This window comes from Mesoplodon densirostris, chromosome 11, assembly GCF_025265405.1.
Source record: "Mesoplodon densirostris isolate mMesDen1 chromosome 11, mMesDen1 primary haplotype, whole genome shotgun sequence".
NCBI lineage: Eukaryota > Metazoa > Chordata > Mammalia > Artiodactyla > Ziphiidae > Mesoplodon > Mesoplodon densirostris.
The window spans coordinates 98750168-98767131 of NC_082671.1; the positions used below are offsets into that span (position 1 = coordinate 98750168).

Sequence of the window (16964 nt, forward strand, 5' to 3'; positions counted from 1 at the left end):
GCAGTAAATATCTTAAATTTCATTCTACTGTAGGACATTTCTTGTCCCCAATTCACATTTTGTCCAGACATTTCTTATTTGGATTCACATATTTTTGCCATTGCTTGCAAAATAGTTAAGACAGAAGTAAAATTAATGACCAGAATCTGTCAAAGAACTGATGGCAATTAACATGCTAACAATTTTTTTACAAAGAATTTCATACATCAGTCAAATTGTATGTATTCTTACTGACGTCACAAGAATTGTACTATTGTCCAGTTTCTGCAGGATTGAACCTACACTAAAATGCCACCATTCCTTCGCCCCATATCACTAGAGAAGAAGTAATTCAAAAGAAGCAGTTCTTCCCTTCGAATCATTCTCTGTATAGAAAATGCTACTTGAAGAAGGAAGCCATGGGCCCTTGTCTTTTTAACTGGGTTTATATTGATTTAATCCAGTACGCTTCAGAGTTAAATACACACACACACACACACACAATTATAGGTGTATGTTGATACTTCAGAATCAAACTGACCTGGGATCATCTTGGCTGTCCTATTTACTAGGTGCATGACCTTGGACAGTTACCTAAATTCTCTAGGCATCTTTTATTTTTCATCTGTAAAGTGGGGATAAGAGTACCTACCACAAATGATTGAACGGTTGGGTGAGATCATTACATACAAAATTTAACAAATAGTAATTGCTCATAAACAGCAATTACTATGTTAGCAAACCCTGGATGTGAAAGTAGATTGGGGTCATTCTTAATTTTACAGATATTATAAATAACAATAATAATACCAAATGTATTCTGATTTACAGTTTACAAAACATTCATAGGATTCTTTTGAATGGTAAGCTTCCTGAAGGCATATATATTTAATAAAAATTTGACATGCAAACTTCTAAAGTTACTGAAGAAAGAAAGATACTCTTAAAATAGCCATTCAATTGTTTGCTTCATTTTGTTGAGAATTTTATTCCATTCATGATTACTGGATTGGGCCTTGAGTCTTAACATAATGCACCATTACATTCACTCAACTAAAATAGGCAAGATAACTAGTATAGAATGATGCCTAAAATTTGGGGGAAAAAATTGAGGACTGGAAGAAAAGTAGTATCTGTCAAGTAAGAATATTAGTGACATTGATCAATATTATTTTATTTTTTTTCTGATTTAGTCACTGAAAGAAACAAAACTTCTAACTTAAGTGTAGAAAGGAGACAGTGAAAAATAAAAAACATTTTAGCCAGTAGTATCTTTATCTTCTGAAAATTTTGTTGGGTTATTTAATTTTAAGTGTTATAACTCTCTTGGGAAGGCAATCTGTGTTACAGTTAAATTAGTTAAAAACAAACCACAGGGACGGTTAGGCTCAGCAGTGTTTTTGCCTTTTAAATTATATCTTTATTCTTTTAAACTTTCCCAAGAGTTTAATCCTAGATTTAATATAGGATTTATTTTGTAGAAGTATAGATAATCTATACAATTAAAATACTGGATTTTTTCAACTTCATTGGATCTTTTTAAATTGAAGTATGGTTGAATTACAATGTTATGTTAGTTTCAGGCGTACAGCACAGTGATTCCATTTTATATGTGTGTGTATATGTGTATGTATTTTTTCAGATTCCTTTCCCTTAGAGATTATTACAAAATATTGAGTATATTTCCCTGTGCTATACTGTAGGTCCTTGTTGGTTCTCTATTTTATATATAGTAATGTGTATATGTTAATCCCAAACTCCTCATTTATCCCTCACCCCTTCCTTTCCCCTTTGGTAACCCTAAGTTTGTTTCTATATCTGTGAGTCTATTTCTGTTTTGTAAATAAGTTCATTTGAATCTTTTTTAGATTCCACATGTAAGTGATATCGTATGATATTTGTCTTTGACTTACTTCACTTAGTGTGAAAATCTCTAGCTCCATCCATATTGCAGCAGATGGCATTATGTGGTTCTTTTTTTATGGCTGAGTGATATTCCGTTGTATGTATATATATACCACATCTTCTTTATCCATTCATCTATTGATGGAAATTTAGGTTGCTTCCATGTCTCAACTATTGTAAATAATGCTGCTATGAACACTGGGGTGCATGTTATCTTTTCAAATTAGAGTTTTCTCTGTATATATGCCCAGGAGTGGGATTGCTGGACCATATGGTTACTCCAGCTTTATTTTTTTAAGGAACCCTCCATACTGTTCTCCATAGTGGTTGCACCAATTTACATTCCCACCAACAGTGTAGGAGGGTTCCCTTTTCTCCACACCCTCTCCAGCATTTATTGCTTGTAGATTTTTTGACGATGGCCATTCTGACCGGTGTGAGGTGATACCTCATTGAAGTTTTGATTTGCATTTCTCTACTAATTATTGATGCTGAGCATCTTTTCATGTGCCTCTTGGCCATCTGTATGTCTTCTTTGGAGAAATGTCTATTTAGACCATCCGCCCATTTTTTGATTGTTTGGTTTTTTGATATTGAGCTGCATGAGCTGTTTGTATATTTTGGAGATTAATGCCTTGTGGGTGACTTTGTTTGCAAATATTTTCTCCCATTCTGTGGGTTGTCTTTTTGTTTTGTTTATGGTTTCCTTTGCTGTGCAAAATATTTTAAGTTTAATTAGGTCCCATTTGTTTATTTTTGTTTCTATTTCCATTACTCTAGAAGGTGGATCAAAAAAGATATTGCTGTGATTTGTGTCAGAGAGTGTTCTGCCTATGTTTTGCAACTCTGCTCTAAGAGTTTTATAGTATCCGGCCTTACATTTAGGCTTTCAGTCCATTCTGAGGTTGTGTGTGTGTGTGTGTGTGTGTGCGCGCTGTTAGAGAGTGTTGTAATTTCATTCTGTTACATGTAGCTGTCCAGTTTTCCTGGCACCACTTATTGAAGAGACTGTCTTTTCTTCACTGTATATTCTTGCCTCCTTTGTCATAGATCAGTTGACCATAGGTGAGTGGGCTTATCTTTGGACTTTCTATCCTGTTCCACTGATCTATATTTCTGTTTTTGTGCCAGTACCATCCTGTTTTGATGACTCTACCTTTGTGGTATAGTATGAAGTCAGGGAGTCTGATTCCTCCAGCTCCATTTTTCTTTCTCAAGATTGCTTTGGCTATTCGGGGTCTTTTGTGTTTTCATACAAATTGTAAATTTGTTTGCTCTAGTTTGTGAAAAATGCCATGCATGATTTGATAGGGATTGCATTGAATCTGTAGATTGCCTTGGGTAGTATAGTCATTTTGACAATATTGATTCTTCCAATCCAAGAATATGGTATATCTTTCCATCTGTTTGTGTCATCTTCAGTTTCTTTCATCAGTGTCTTATAGTTTTCTAAGTACAGGTATTTTGTCTCCTTAGGTAGGTTTATTCCTAGGTATTTTATTCTTTTTGATGCAATGGTAAATGGGATTGTTTCCCTAATTTCTATTTCTGGTCTTCCATTGTTAGTGTATAGAAATGCAAAAGATTTCTGTGTATTAATTTTGTATCCTGCAACCTTGCTGAATTCATTGATGATCTCTAGTAGTTTCCTGGTAGTATCTTTAGGATATTCTATGTATAGTATCATGTCATCTGCAAACAGTGACAGTTTCACTTCTTCTTTTCCAATTTGGATTCATGTCTTTTTCTTCTCTGACTGCTGTGGCTAGGACTTCCAAAACTATGTTGAATAATAGTGGTGAGAGTGGGCATCCTTGTCTTCTTCCTGATCTTAGAGGAAATGCTGTCAGCTTTTCACTGTTGAGTATGATGTTAGCTGTGGGTTTGCCATATATGACCTTTATTATGTTGAGGTATGATCCCACTATGCCCACTTTCTGGAGAGTTTTTATCATAAATGGGTGTTGAATTTTGTCAAAATCTTTTTCTGCATCTCCTGAGATGGTCATATAATTTTTATTCTTCAGTTTGTTAATGTGTATCACACTGATAAGCAGATATTGAAAAATCCTTGCATCCCTGGGATAGATCCCACTTGATCATAGTATATGATCCTTCTAATGTATTGTTGGATTCAGTTTGCTAGTATTTTGTTGAGGATTTTTGCATCTATGTTTGTCAGTGATATTGGTCTATATATATATATTTATTTATTTATTTATTTATTTATTTATTTATTTATTTTTTTTTTGCGGTATGCGGGCCTCTCACTGTTGTGGCCTCTCCCGTTGCGGAGCACAGGCTCCGGATGCGCAGGCTCCGGATGCGCAGGCTCAGCGGCCATGGCTCACGGGCCCAGCCGCTCCGCGGCATATGGGATCCTCCCAGACCGGGGCACGAACCCGTGTCCCCTGTATCGGCAGGCGGACTGTCAACCACTGTGCCACCAGGGAAGCCCTGGTCTATACTTTTTTTGTGTGGTATCTTTGTCTGGTTTTGGCATCAGGGTGATGGTGGTCTCATAGAATGAGTTCAGAAGTATTCCTTCCTCTGCAATTTTTTGGAAGAGTTTCAGAAGGATAGGTGTTAATGATTCTCTAAATGTGTTGTAGAATTCGTCTGTGAAGCCATCTGATCCTGGACTTTTGTTTATTGGGAGTTTTTAAATCACAGATTCAATTTCAGTTCTTGTAATTGGTCTGTTTGTATTTTCTATTTCTTCCTGGTTCAGTCTTGGAAGGTTGTACCTTTCTAAGAGTTTGTCCATTTCTTCTAGGTTGTCCATTTTATTGGCATATAGTTGCTTGTAGTAGTTTCCTATGGTCCTTCATATTTTTATGGTGTCTGTTGTAACTATTCCTTTTTCATTTCTAATTTTATTAATTTGGGCCCTCTTCCTTTTTTTCCTGATGAGTCTGGTGAAAATTTAATCAATTTGTTTATCTTTTCAAAGAACCAGCTTTTAGTTTCATTGATCTTTTCTGTTGTTTCCTTTGTCTCTATTTCTGCTCTGATCTTTATAATTTCTTTCCTTCTGCTAATTTTGGGTTTTGTTTGTTCTTCTTTCCTCTATTTGCTTTAGGTATATGGCTAAGTGGTTTATTTGAGATTTTTCTTGTTTTGCAAGGTAAGCTTGTATCTCTATAAACTTCCCTCTTAGAACTGCTTTTGTTGCGTCCCATAGGTTTTGGATCGTTGTGTTTTCGTTTTCATTTGTCTCTAGGTATTTTCTGACTTCCTCCTTGATTTCTTCAGTGATCTAGGCTCAGCAATTTTAAAGAGATAGGTCTGCGTTACCAGTGTGTGTATGCTCATCTTGCTAATATTTCCTCCTAGAAATGTTTCTCACTTCATTGTGTTAATGGCTGTGTTTTGAAGGAGCCATCACAAAACGTTTTGTTCATTTATTTATCAAATAGCAAAACCCAAGGGTTATTTTCTAATCTGGTAAATGTGGAATAGATGAGCACAAATATCAAGAATTCTTCCCAAGAAATACAGCTTGCGTTCACTAAGCTATATAGAAAATGTATGTAATGAAATGATGTCATTATCATTCCAAATAAGAACTTAAAAAACATCTTAGCATATCTCTGAATGTTCTCATGGATTTATAGAGTATTAAATCTTTGAATTTTGTTCTCTTTCAAGAGAAGAAGAATGAGAGAATTCTTCTTCAGGTCCTTTGTGAAATAAGGTATAATATGATCAAATGATGAGAGTTTATACATATAAAAATTATAGGAAGAATCTTAAAATGTATATAAATATATAGGCAGATATAAAAAATTTCTTAACCACAAAACCCTAAATCCTGAAGAGGATTTAGTACCAAGTATTGTAATGACCATTTTTGGTCAACTAGGTAACTCCCTAAAGTTAATATTTTAACTACTGATTAGATATTTTATCATTTCTGTTATGGACATGTGAAGACCTATAACACTGAGGAAAACTGCAAGTCCAATTAGCATGAAGAAAGTAGGCAGGTTGGAAGGGAAAGAATATGCCTATGCCTCAGGTATAAAGAGCATATATTAATTGGGTAGATTTAAAGGAAATTATCTAAGTTCCTTCTTGTAAATAACAAAGACATATGGCATAAGTACGTTACTCAACAATTTGGAAGCTAACTCCAGCTCTTTGGTTCTTCTGTCTCAGAATCTACCATTAGTCTTTGTGGCTCTACCCTCATCAGACATGTATGGCTTTGAATAGATTTAGATTTTCCAGCACCTGAAATACAGGTGAAGAGAGCTTCAGTGAAGAATGACCACATGCATATGTGCACATGGCTAATTATGAATCTGTTAGTTACTGTTTTTTCTAGTCTTATTGTCTAATGTATTAGTGACTTTATTAACATGAAAAACCTTCAGTAAATAATAAAGCTGGAGGTAGATCTCTATAATGAAAAGAATTACTACCAAACCACTTGATAGTTATTTTAATAAATTTCTGTAATAAATCAAGCAAAGCATATTAGTATGTGCCATTGGAATTACCAATGAGAAAGTTTTTACAGTCACGATTACTAGAATCATAACAAGTAAATGAGAAAGCAAAAAGCATGAAAACAAATTTCTAAGTGTGCTATGACTAGTGGTAATACATACCCGTTTTCTATGTGCAAAAACAGATAAAAATTGTTTGAAATATACTTTAAAGGCAATTGTACATCCATGTACAAATAAAGTGACATATATATAAATAAACATGGAACAGGAAAATAAATGAGTCAAGGTTAAATAAGGCTGTCCCTGAATTATAAGTACCCGATAATAAACAATCTATACAGTCTTTGCCCACCTTTTCCATTAGCTGTCATGACAGTCATTGTTTAAAAAATATATATCTTATCCCTTTTTGATAATGGCTGTGTTCAGCAGTGGAGTGGGGGGCAAGCTGTGAAAACACATAGAGCTTAGGGGATCTGACCTCACATAGCCTCTATAGAATGGTAACCTCTTCGAAAAAGAATACTTTCTCCAATACTGACTGGCTTTTTTCACAGTATTATAACTCCTAAAGATCTACTTACTAGAGACTTTTGGGGGATTAACAAAGAATCTTTTAAAAAATGCTGTAAAATTGTTTGGGCACTTAGAAATTCACTTTTAGTATGAACAGATTCAACTAAATTGTTCAAAAAACTAAAATTAATTGCACTCAGAGATTTGAAGTTCTATCCCTTGTATACTTTCACCTGTAGAAGAAAGAGATGGAGATCCCAGGCCTGAACTCAGAAAGGAGTGTGGAAAGGGAGTTGGGGCCCACAGGGGTAAAGGAGAAGAAACTTCCTTTTACTATGCAGTATGACCCTTATAGAACTGAGACACAGAGCCTAATACTAGTAATGCTCTATTGTTGCTATGATATGATTTAACTTAAACAGGTTATCCTGAAAATTGGTTGATCTTTCATGTGGAAAACTATGTCCTGCTTAATATATAACTATCTTACACATAGTCTTTGGAGCACTATCCATTTTAGATAGGAACAACCTGTATTGGAACATAAACAAATGTAGATAAATATAAGGAAGTTTTCATATCCAACAAACCAAATTTCTTTGTAATTTACTGACAACACTGAATAACTTTCATTTTGTCGCATTTGGAAGGATCCTGCTTATCAGATGACACTTCCCTCTATAGCACGTATATATACTTATACGTATATCTACATATAGCACGTAGATATTTTTAGACATACTGGAAATATTTTTGCAAGGTAAATCTATTAGGTAAAGACCAACTTTGGTAAATAACTATAAATTATTAATTCCTTTTTAAGACCTTTGATGCCATATTTTCAGAGTTGGTAACAATTTCTAAAATTCAACACAGCTGTGCAGGTACTTTGTAACAATTGTCATGTGCTTGTAAGCATCACAAAATATTGGATCTCATAAGAATTGAAACTTGTTAAGACAATCTGATGATAGTTTTTATTAAGAATTTGGAAAAAGAAAAAAAAACTATCAATCACTGAACAAGCAAAAAAATAAAAAATATAAAAGAATTTGGTGAGTTATCTTAATAGAAGTTTTTCAAATGTGCCAACATTTTGAATAATTTATCTTTACAATTAAGCATTCTACTATTTCCAATACATAATGATGACATATTTAGTATACATGTTTTTACTTTTCCTTTCAAAGGTAATTTTAACTTTGTATTTAATTCTTAAATACTAGGCAGTTTAAAAAAATGAAGTGTTAATACACAATTTAGACTTCTAATGTCATTTTATACTAAAATAAGGAGGCATAAGACAGGCTTTTATAAAAATGATATAAACAATATCAAGTAGTTACAAATTTAATTTAAATTTGTGATAAAAAATGTGGACACCTCCAGGAAATCCAATGTAAAAAAAAACTGTCATCTGAAGTGAATTATTAAATATAATTTTAAAGATTTAATGTGTACAAATATTTGTCTCAGGAAAAAAAGGCTTGGTTGAACATTATAGTCCAAGGTTCCTATTGAACTCGAAAGTATTAGGAAGATTGATTCTCCGAACACCAGTGAGAAGTGTGTAGAAGATGGAGGTCACCCTTTGAAAGAAGATCTCTGCGACCTGTGTAAATAGGAGCCCCACAAACACTTCCAACAAGCATAGGTCAGAATAGGGTCATGGCTCCGGGCCCTCTGGACCACTGTTCGCCCAGAGGAGTGCTCACCGCGTTAATCTCTCGTCCTTCAGTTCCAGGTCTGCCACTGTGATGAGCTGATCTAGGTTGAATTTAGTGTCAATAATTTCTGCATCCCGAGGAGAATATGTCCCACCTTCTTTCTGCTTCTGTCGAATTCTAATAAAGTCCAAGAAGGGAATATCATAGAAAGCATGTGAAATTATATTTAGTTTTCTTAAGACATTAGTCAAATAATTTCTTTGTTGGGATCACTTCCCTGAGTATGTTGCAAATTTGCAGCTACTCAACTCTTTCCTGTTTTAATTCCACAGAATGTATTCTATAATTTTTTAACATGCTGCTTTTAATGAGAATTAGTTCATTAAAGCCTGAGCCATTGGCACATTTAAAATACAGAGCAAACGAGACTGAGGCTGTGAGCTTGTTTCTCCTCCCTCAAGCTGTCTCATATATTTGTTATAGAAAGGAAATATGCCAATGTGGACATAGCTCACTGCTATCAGCACCAGTGCTAAAAGACAATGCTCCACTGTTTTTACATAACGTGAAAATACATAAAAATGTGTTTTGAATAGTCTCATTGGCTTTTATAAAAATATTGTCAAATATGTAATATCTAAGTATAATATAACTATACAGATTATGTAATCTAAGAATATAATATATAACCAGAAAACTCAGGTTCAAAAAAGTCACATGCATATGCGAATCAAATCAAAGTCTCTTCATTTTGAGCCCTTTACATGTTTATTTTTATATGACATAGTACGGTATATTATAAAGTAATATTTAGCTATTCTATGTATCTTTTGCACTTCAAACATTTAATATTTATTATGATTTATGTGTTGAGGATGATATAGGAAGTATAAAATATGGTCCTTATCCTCAAGGACATAATTTAGTTGAGAAGTAGGATCTAAATATAGAAAAGGCATAAAAAAAGAGAAAAGAAGTCAAATTACAACTCCTAAAACAGTAATTGATTAGTTATAAAATGTTATATAAGTGATTACAACTATTAGTATTTAGAGGAAATAAAAAGTAGGATTTGACTTGAGTGTTCCAGAATGAGAAGGAGGAGGAAGCACACTTCCAGCTGACTGAACAAAAGCAGAGTTGTATGAAAACTGATGGAATGTTCAGGTGAGAACAGACTCTGTTGGCTGAAGAGCCGTATGTAGGAAAGTTGTAGGGAATAAGAGGGGCCCATTTCCTGCCCCACAAAAGGAGTTCATCCCATAAAAAAACGATATTAGAGCAGGAAAAATGATATCAATATGGTGGGTGCACATCCCTCAGGGACAAGGACCATATATTACACAACATAACTTTAAAAGTGCCTAAAATAACGACCTCCTCTCACCATCTTCTGGCTGAATCTGAGAACACTCTCTGGTATAAGAAAAATATCTTTCAAGAGCCCTTCAAATTATCCATCAAAATGATAATTTAAAAGATTCAAGATGAAACAGAGGATGCTTGGCAAACGGGATACAGGACACCATTCTTCGGATAAAAGAGAGCCTATTGAGCTACTTAGGAAATTAGTATAATGGTTATTTTTCCAAATGTAAGGTCCCTTTAACTCGGCAATCTACCTTATGAAACTAGATTTTAGGATCACAACTAAGATTTCCCCTGAGGTCCTGTGAACAATGGGAATTAAGAGACTGATACTGAGAATTTTAAAAGACACTTGGAAAACACAGTACAGACATTTTGATAAAGTAAACTTGAGAAAGGGGCCCATCATATAAAGAAGTTGGACATTTTTAAAGTGTCCTTACTGGAAAAGTGATCTCTTCTGTATAAAATCTGAAATTTAGACCTGATTAAAATACTTTCAATTAAACCTATCAGAGTTATAAAATATTCGAAAAGATGTAGAAAGCCTGGCAGCTTCTGCTTTTGTGTTACCACTCTGTCTCTCAGCTCTACATCCACACTTCTTTGCCCTGCTTTGTGATACTGAAGTTAGACTCTGTAACATTTCTCCTTTGCCAGCTGGCTGGACGTTAAACTTTGTCAATAGAGGACACTGCAGTCATCCTACAAGGCAATGGGGACAGGGAGATACTTCCCTTGAGTGTTCTAGGGCTGCATTATTCTTATTCATTGTGGAAGCCCAGCAGCCCACCTGGATGAGCACTAGCTGCCTCTTAAGTTCGTGCTCTCTCCATCAGTGAATGATTCCAGGTGGCTCCAGCCCACCCATGCCATCAGGCAAGAGTGGGCTGCTTCCACTGTCTGATTCCAGCCTGCCAACCCTCCAATAACAATGGGTAGCTTCTACAGATCAGCTCCAGCCCTTCCTTTGTCATATTTCTTTGCACAAAGATAGGTGATAGGGCTGCGTGTGCCTGTGGTAGCCATTCCATGTCAAACTTGGGAGTGAGATTTCTTCTAGTTCTTTGTTCCTTTATTGTCCACTCCTCCTTAGCCTAGAGAGAGTAGCTTTGTTGCACTTGCTACTTCTGGATCCCTTAGTGTTTCCTCTTACCCCCTTTAGTTGTTAACTATTTTTACTAGTTAACATATTATTAAATGTTTCCCATTAAAGTAACCATTGTGGCTTCTGTCTCCTGATTGGGCCATGACTGAATGCTGTCTATAAAGCATCTTAGGAATAAGTACAAATAAGTCTTACCTTGCAAATGCAAAAATAGCTGTTCCAAGAAGAATAATTGAAAGGATACACAAAGTGACTGAAAGTATAATCTCTACAGATCTTTCTGAAAGCCCTTCACCTGAAGAGGAAGACGTATAAAATCATTAATTATTATTATATGTAATACTACATTGGGTCTCAAAATACAGAAAAACAATTTGGCATATTTCTCAATAATGCTAATGAAGTGTACAAATGTGTTTCTCTTCTCCTCCTAGATCTTCTAACTTTGGAGCTCAGTCCTTGGTGCTCTTCTTTTTTTCTATCTAAACTCACACCTTTGGTGAACCTGTGCAGCCTCATGGTTTTAATTTTCATCTATATGATGATGACTACTTAACTGTAATCTAAGGAACTCCCGACTTGTATATCCAATTGCCTACTATATATCTTTATTTAGAAGTGTAATTAAATTTTAAAAATCCAAATTTCCAAAGCTGAACTCCTATTCTTCCCTCCTTTCAACTGCATCTTTCTACATCTCAGTTGATGGCAACTTCATTGTTCTAGTTGCTCAAGCCAAAAATCTTGGAGTCATACTTGACTTTCTCTTTCGTAGAACACATCCAAAATCTCTGAGGAAATCCTGTTGGCTCTATGTTTTTCACTAAAAGAAACTAGGGAAACTTGGAGAGATAGTAATTCCAAAGTGTGATTAGGGAACAAAAGGAAGTTGGGATATCTAATGGGGCAAGAAAGCTAAGAAATGATCAAAGGCTAATGGTATGGAAAGAACAAAAGATCATCTTGAAGAGGTGGCCAAAGATGGAACAATTTAAACTTTATAATGAATAAAAACTGAAATTGATTGAAATAGATTCGATATAAAAATCCATGAGTTCTAATATTATTCAATGAAAGAGAAATGAAAATTAAAACCAAAAAAGTACTAATTTGTAACCTCTGGTTTTAGCTAAACAACTCTTTTTTTCACTCTAAAAATTTGTAATTAAAGAGAAAAAATTAAACATTTTTCCCGTGGCTTTCTCATGTGAACTGTTTTTTATGAATTAAAAAATAGCCCCAGTTAAGGAGGTAAAACCTCCTTATTAGAGGAGAATTCTGTTTAATAAATGTGGAAGAAATAATAAAGTTAGAAATTAATTTTGCATTCCTAATGAAATAATTGACTCAGGTAACAATCATAAGTGTACCTTTAAATGACCAGGAGGAAGGTTGAAAGGCATTTGGATATTTAGGGAATGTCACACTATCATCTCACAGATTATTTGCTGGTTATAACAAGGGAAAAAACAACCTTCCAGTGAAAGGTCCTGCTATCATTACCACTAAACTTACTGATCAATTTTAACATCCTGAAAATGTGACAACCAGGTATTATACACCTCCTGATGTGAGGTATTTTGATCTACGCAGCAACACCTGTAAAGTAGCCCTGCCAAAAATGTTCATTGTGAATATTCAAACCTTTAGATCTTATCTCTAATTTATAAGAAAGTAGGAAAAGGAGTTAATGACACCAATAAAAAGCAATCAGACAAATTCAAAACATGGAACCTCTTGCAGGACAACTCATCTGGTTGCCTAAATGAGTCCATGGTATAGGGGGGGAAAGAAGTCTCTTCTAGATTAAAATAGATTAAGAGACAAAATCATCAAAAATAATATGTGAACCTCTTATTTGATCCTGTTTTAAACAAACCACAAAGAAAAAAATCAGAGGATGATTTGAAACTACATATATATATATATATATATATATATATATATATAGTTTTACATAATATCAAGGATTTATCATTAATTTTGTTGAACTGCAACAATATAACAACATACTTATTACAGAAATATGCTAAACTGTTTTGGAGTGGAATATATAAAGCTTTCTGTGATTTACTTTAAAATACTTCAGAAACAAAATGAAAAATGTATAATTAAGACAGATGTGGCAAACCATTAAAAATTATTAAATTTAATTAATAGGTATTTGGGGGTTCATTATACTATTCAAAACTTTCGTGTACACTCTATTCACTTCTCACTACCTCTGCTGCAAGCATCCTGATCAAGGCCACCATCCTGTTTTGCATGAATTGTTGTATGGACACCTAACAAGTCTTCCTGTATCCACCCTGTCCTCTTTCCATCTAGTCTCAACATAGTAGCAAGAGTAATGATTTTAAAACATTGCCTGTCTACTTAAAATCCTCCTTATCTCTCACAGACAAAATCCAAAGTCCTTCCAATGGCCTATGGCCATAGGTTAATGGCCTCTGGTTCCCTGTTATCCGTTTGACTTCCCTTCCAGTCTCCACCTTGCTTACAACTCTGGAGCCAGACTGGCCTCCCTATTGTTCTTGGGACACACCAGGTCACTCTTGATATAGGGCTTTTGGCCAGCTCCTTCCTGTGCTTAGAAAGGTATTTCTCGTATAGATCTGCCTGGGTAGCCATTTCATTACCTTGAGGAATTTGCTCAAATATCACCTAGTCAGTGAAGCCTACACTGACCACCTCTTACGGACTGAATGTCTGTGTCCCTCCAAAATTCATATGTTGAAGCCCTAACACAAATACAGTGTGACACTATTTGATAAGGAAGTAATTAATGCTATATGAGGTCACAAGGGTTGGGTTCTAATCTGATAGAATTAGTGTCCTTTTAAGAAGAGACACCAGAAAGCTAGTTCTCTCCCTCCATGTGCACATGCTGAGGAAAGGCCATATGAGGAAATAGCGAGAAGGAGGCGTTCTGCAAGCTAGGAAGAAAGCCCTTACCACATACTGAAGTGGCTGGAACCTTATCTTGGATTTCTTCCCTCCAGAACTGTGAGAAAATAAACTTCTGTTGTTTAAGCCACTCAGTCTATAGTATTTGTTATGGCAGCCCAAGCAGACTAAGACACTACCGTATTTAAGATTGAAAGCTGCAACTCCTTCACTTCCTGCCTTCCCCCTTCCACCTCCCCTACACTCTGTTCTACTTTTTCTTTTCTCCATAGCCCTTTGTAACGTATCTTATAATTCATTTATTTATTATCTTATTGTTTATTACCTGTCCAGAATGTAAGATCCCTGAGGACAGGAGTCTTTGTTGTATTCAAAACTGTATTCCAAGTCCTGAGAACAGTATCAGGCACATAGCAAATGCTCAGTAAATATTTTCTAAATTTACTGATATATGAAAATGTCGATTTTGAAGTATAATAGAAATTAAAAATTTTCAGGTTGAAGATTAGGCGTTAAACCAAATAAGAGTATATAAGTTATTAATTATTTTGATACAACTAGTAATTATAATTATAACCAATTTTAAGTTATATAATGTATAATTTTACTGTAAAAAGTATTAAAGTCAAGTGACAAAATAGGTTAACTATCTGTAAAATACACAGGGGTTAATGTTTCATCTTTTCTTCCCTGGATTGGTGCTTATGAAATTCTAACACCATGAAAGAGTTTCTGTGGCTATTCTGCACCGTGGATTTGAATTGAATACTGAATCTTAAACAGTTATCAGAGTTTCATGGTCATCTAGAATCTCCAGCTAAATTTAGAAGACTCTAAAGGAGCATGTAGCTCACAAAGTATTTTAGATACACCTTTTTCATACATTAAAATATAAATGGTTTGTTTCATGAATTTTCACATGCTGACTCCTAACTGGATATGCTTGGGAAAGGAAACATGAAGATGAATAGAATCATCTTTATCAGGTAGTATTGAGTCACTGGACCTTGGAACCTAGTGGGGAAAAAATGATTTCATAGACCACAAAAAATTTTCAGATTAGATTACCATTTCAAAGCACTAGCCAAGTGAAGTGAGGAAATGACATATGATGTATTAATAAACAATAGGTAATCCTCTGGGCACATGTATTACAAATGTACTACTAGGAAGGGACAAAATGTACTATGACTGTCCAGCACAAATTTTGATTCACTGCTATGCATGTACCCACAGAGCATTACCAGTACAGAATGAAGTCATTTCTCTAAATCCTTTTACAGAAAACAAAACTCTTTCAATTAAAGATATAAACATGATCCTTTTTGTAACGTGTACAAGTCATTTCCTGATTAGACTTAAAATCCATTGAAAGGTCAAATTAAATTGTTTTATTTGCATAACAGAATGTACTCCTGTAATTAAGCAAATCATAACTATAAAGCACTACCTAATTTTTCATAGTATTATCTTTTGATTATCATTATTTAAACTCCTCTATGGATCTGACTTTTTAATGCAGTTTTATATCTCTAAGAAGCTTGAACTAAATGAGTTATAAAGCTTCTAGGACAATGCCTGGCTCTTGATATAGGTACTTACTGCATGAGAGATCATCTTCTTAATATTATTATTAATCTTAAAAGAAAACAACTTCTTACAACTTAAGTATAAAAAGTTCTTCTCTTTTAGCCCAGTATTAGCCATCCAGAATATTCAAATACCGCACAAAGAACTTACTAAAGGTCTCTCAGTTTCATAATTCAAGAAATATAAATTAAAATACCCTAAATAAATGTCTTTTAATACATCATATTGGCAAAATATTAGAAGTAGATGATAAACAGTGGCCAGGTTGCAAAGTCATAAGTAGTCATTGTTAAAACAAACAGGAATTATTGCATCTTTATGTGTAAAAACAGTATACTTATGTATGAATGTCAGCCTCAGAAAGCTAAGATGAGCAGATGCAAAGAGAACAGCTAGAAATAATTTTAAATGTTGAGAGGAGAAAATGGTACAGCAAAGATAGGAAGTCTGTGGGAACAGAACGATCAGAAATAGTAATGAAATCAAGTGCTACTTGGGCACTTCGTGATTTCCAGGCAACGCAGTACAGTGGCTATAAGCACAGCACTGCCTGGAGTCAGCTTGCCTGGGTCTAAAAGCTAGTGCTGCCACTTCCTAGCTCTGTAACCTTGGGCAAGATGCTTAGAGACCCAGCTTCAGATTTCTTACCAGTAAACTGGGGATACCTGTAAACAGGAAATCGTGTTATAGGGTTGTGGTGAAAGATACATGAGGTTATATACAGAAAAACTCATACAGGGCTTGTCACATAAATAATGTTTCGTATCGTTATTAAGAACATTTCATAGTCATTAACCTGTCCATTCATCTGATTTAATCGCCCAGTTAGCTTATGAAGTAGGTATTATTATTCTCATTTTGGAAATAAGGTTGCAGAAGTTAATTTGTTGAGTAACTAACCCAAGGTCACATGAATTCCATATATGCCCAAACTGCCTGAAATATGCTGGTCTGACTACAGAGGCTTTTACGAGGTTCGCCATCGCATTACCACTGCCTCATTAACATCATAAAACCTTCCCCTGTTCCTCTGGTGTCCTGGGGGCAAGTGATCCTTTTGCTGCAAAAAATATGTAGTGACTCCCTATCTCTGTTCCCAAGTGAGCATATTGGAACTTTTCGTTGTTAGCACAGTAATTAAATGAGAAGTATTATGACAAAAGAAAACAATCACAGAGCGCCTTTGCCATGAGGTTTAAGGTTTCAACGTGTTCAGCTTTAATGAAGCCCTGTGAGGTGCAGAAAGCAGTGTCTGGTTTTCAAATCACAGGAATCCTCTATAATTAAACCTTGCAATCAAAACATTGCCTACAAGCAGTTTCCATAAACTGATGTGCCTAAGGAGGATTCTTTTTTTTTTTTTTTTTTTTTTTTTTCCGGTACGCGGGCCTCTCACTGTTGTGGCCTCTCCCGTTGCGGAGCACAGGCTCCGGACGCGCAGGCCCAACGGCCATGGCTCACGGGCCC

General features: G+C 35.0%; 1 protein-coding gene across 1 annotated transcript in view; it reads right to left on the minus strand.

Moving 5' to 3' along the window:
* The window catches only part of PTPRQ (protein tyrosine phosphatase receptor type Q), a 208795-nt gene that overhangs the window by 33510 nt on the left and 158321 nt on the right, over positions 1-16964 (minus strand). Inside the window, exons 34-35 of the mRNA XM_060113113.1 lie at positions 11196-11295; positions 8573-8701 (exon numbers count right to left, since the gene is read on the minus strand). Coding sequence (XP_059969096.1) covers positions 8573-8701; positions 11196-11295 — 229 coding nt within the window. The remainder of the gene's footprint in view (positions 1-8572; positions 8702-11195; positions 11296-16964) is intronic.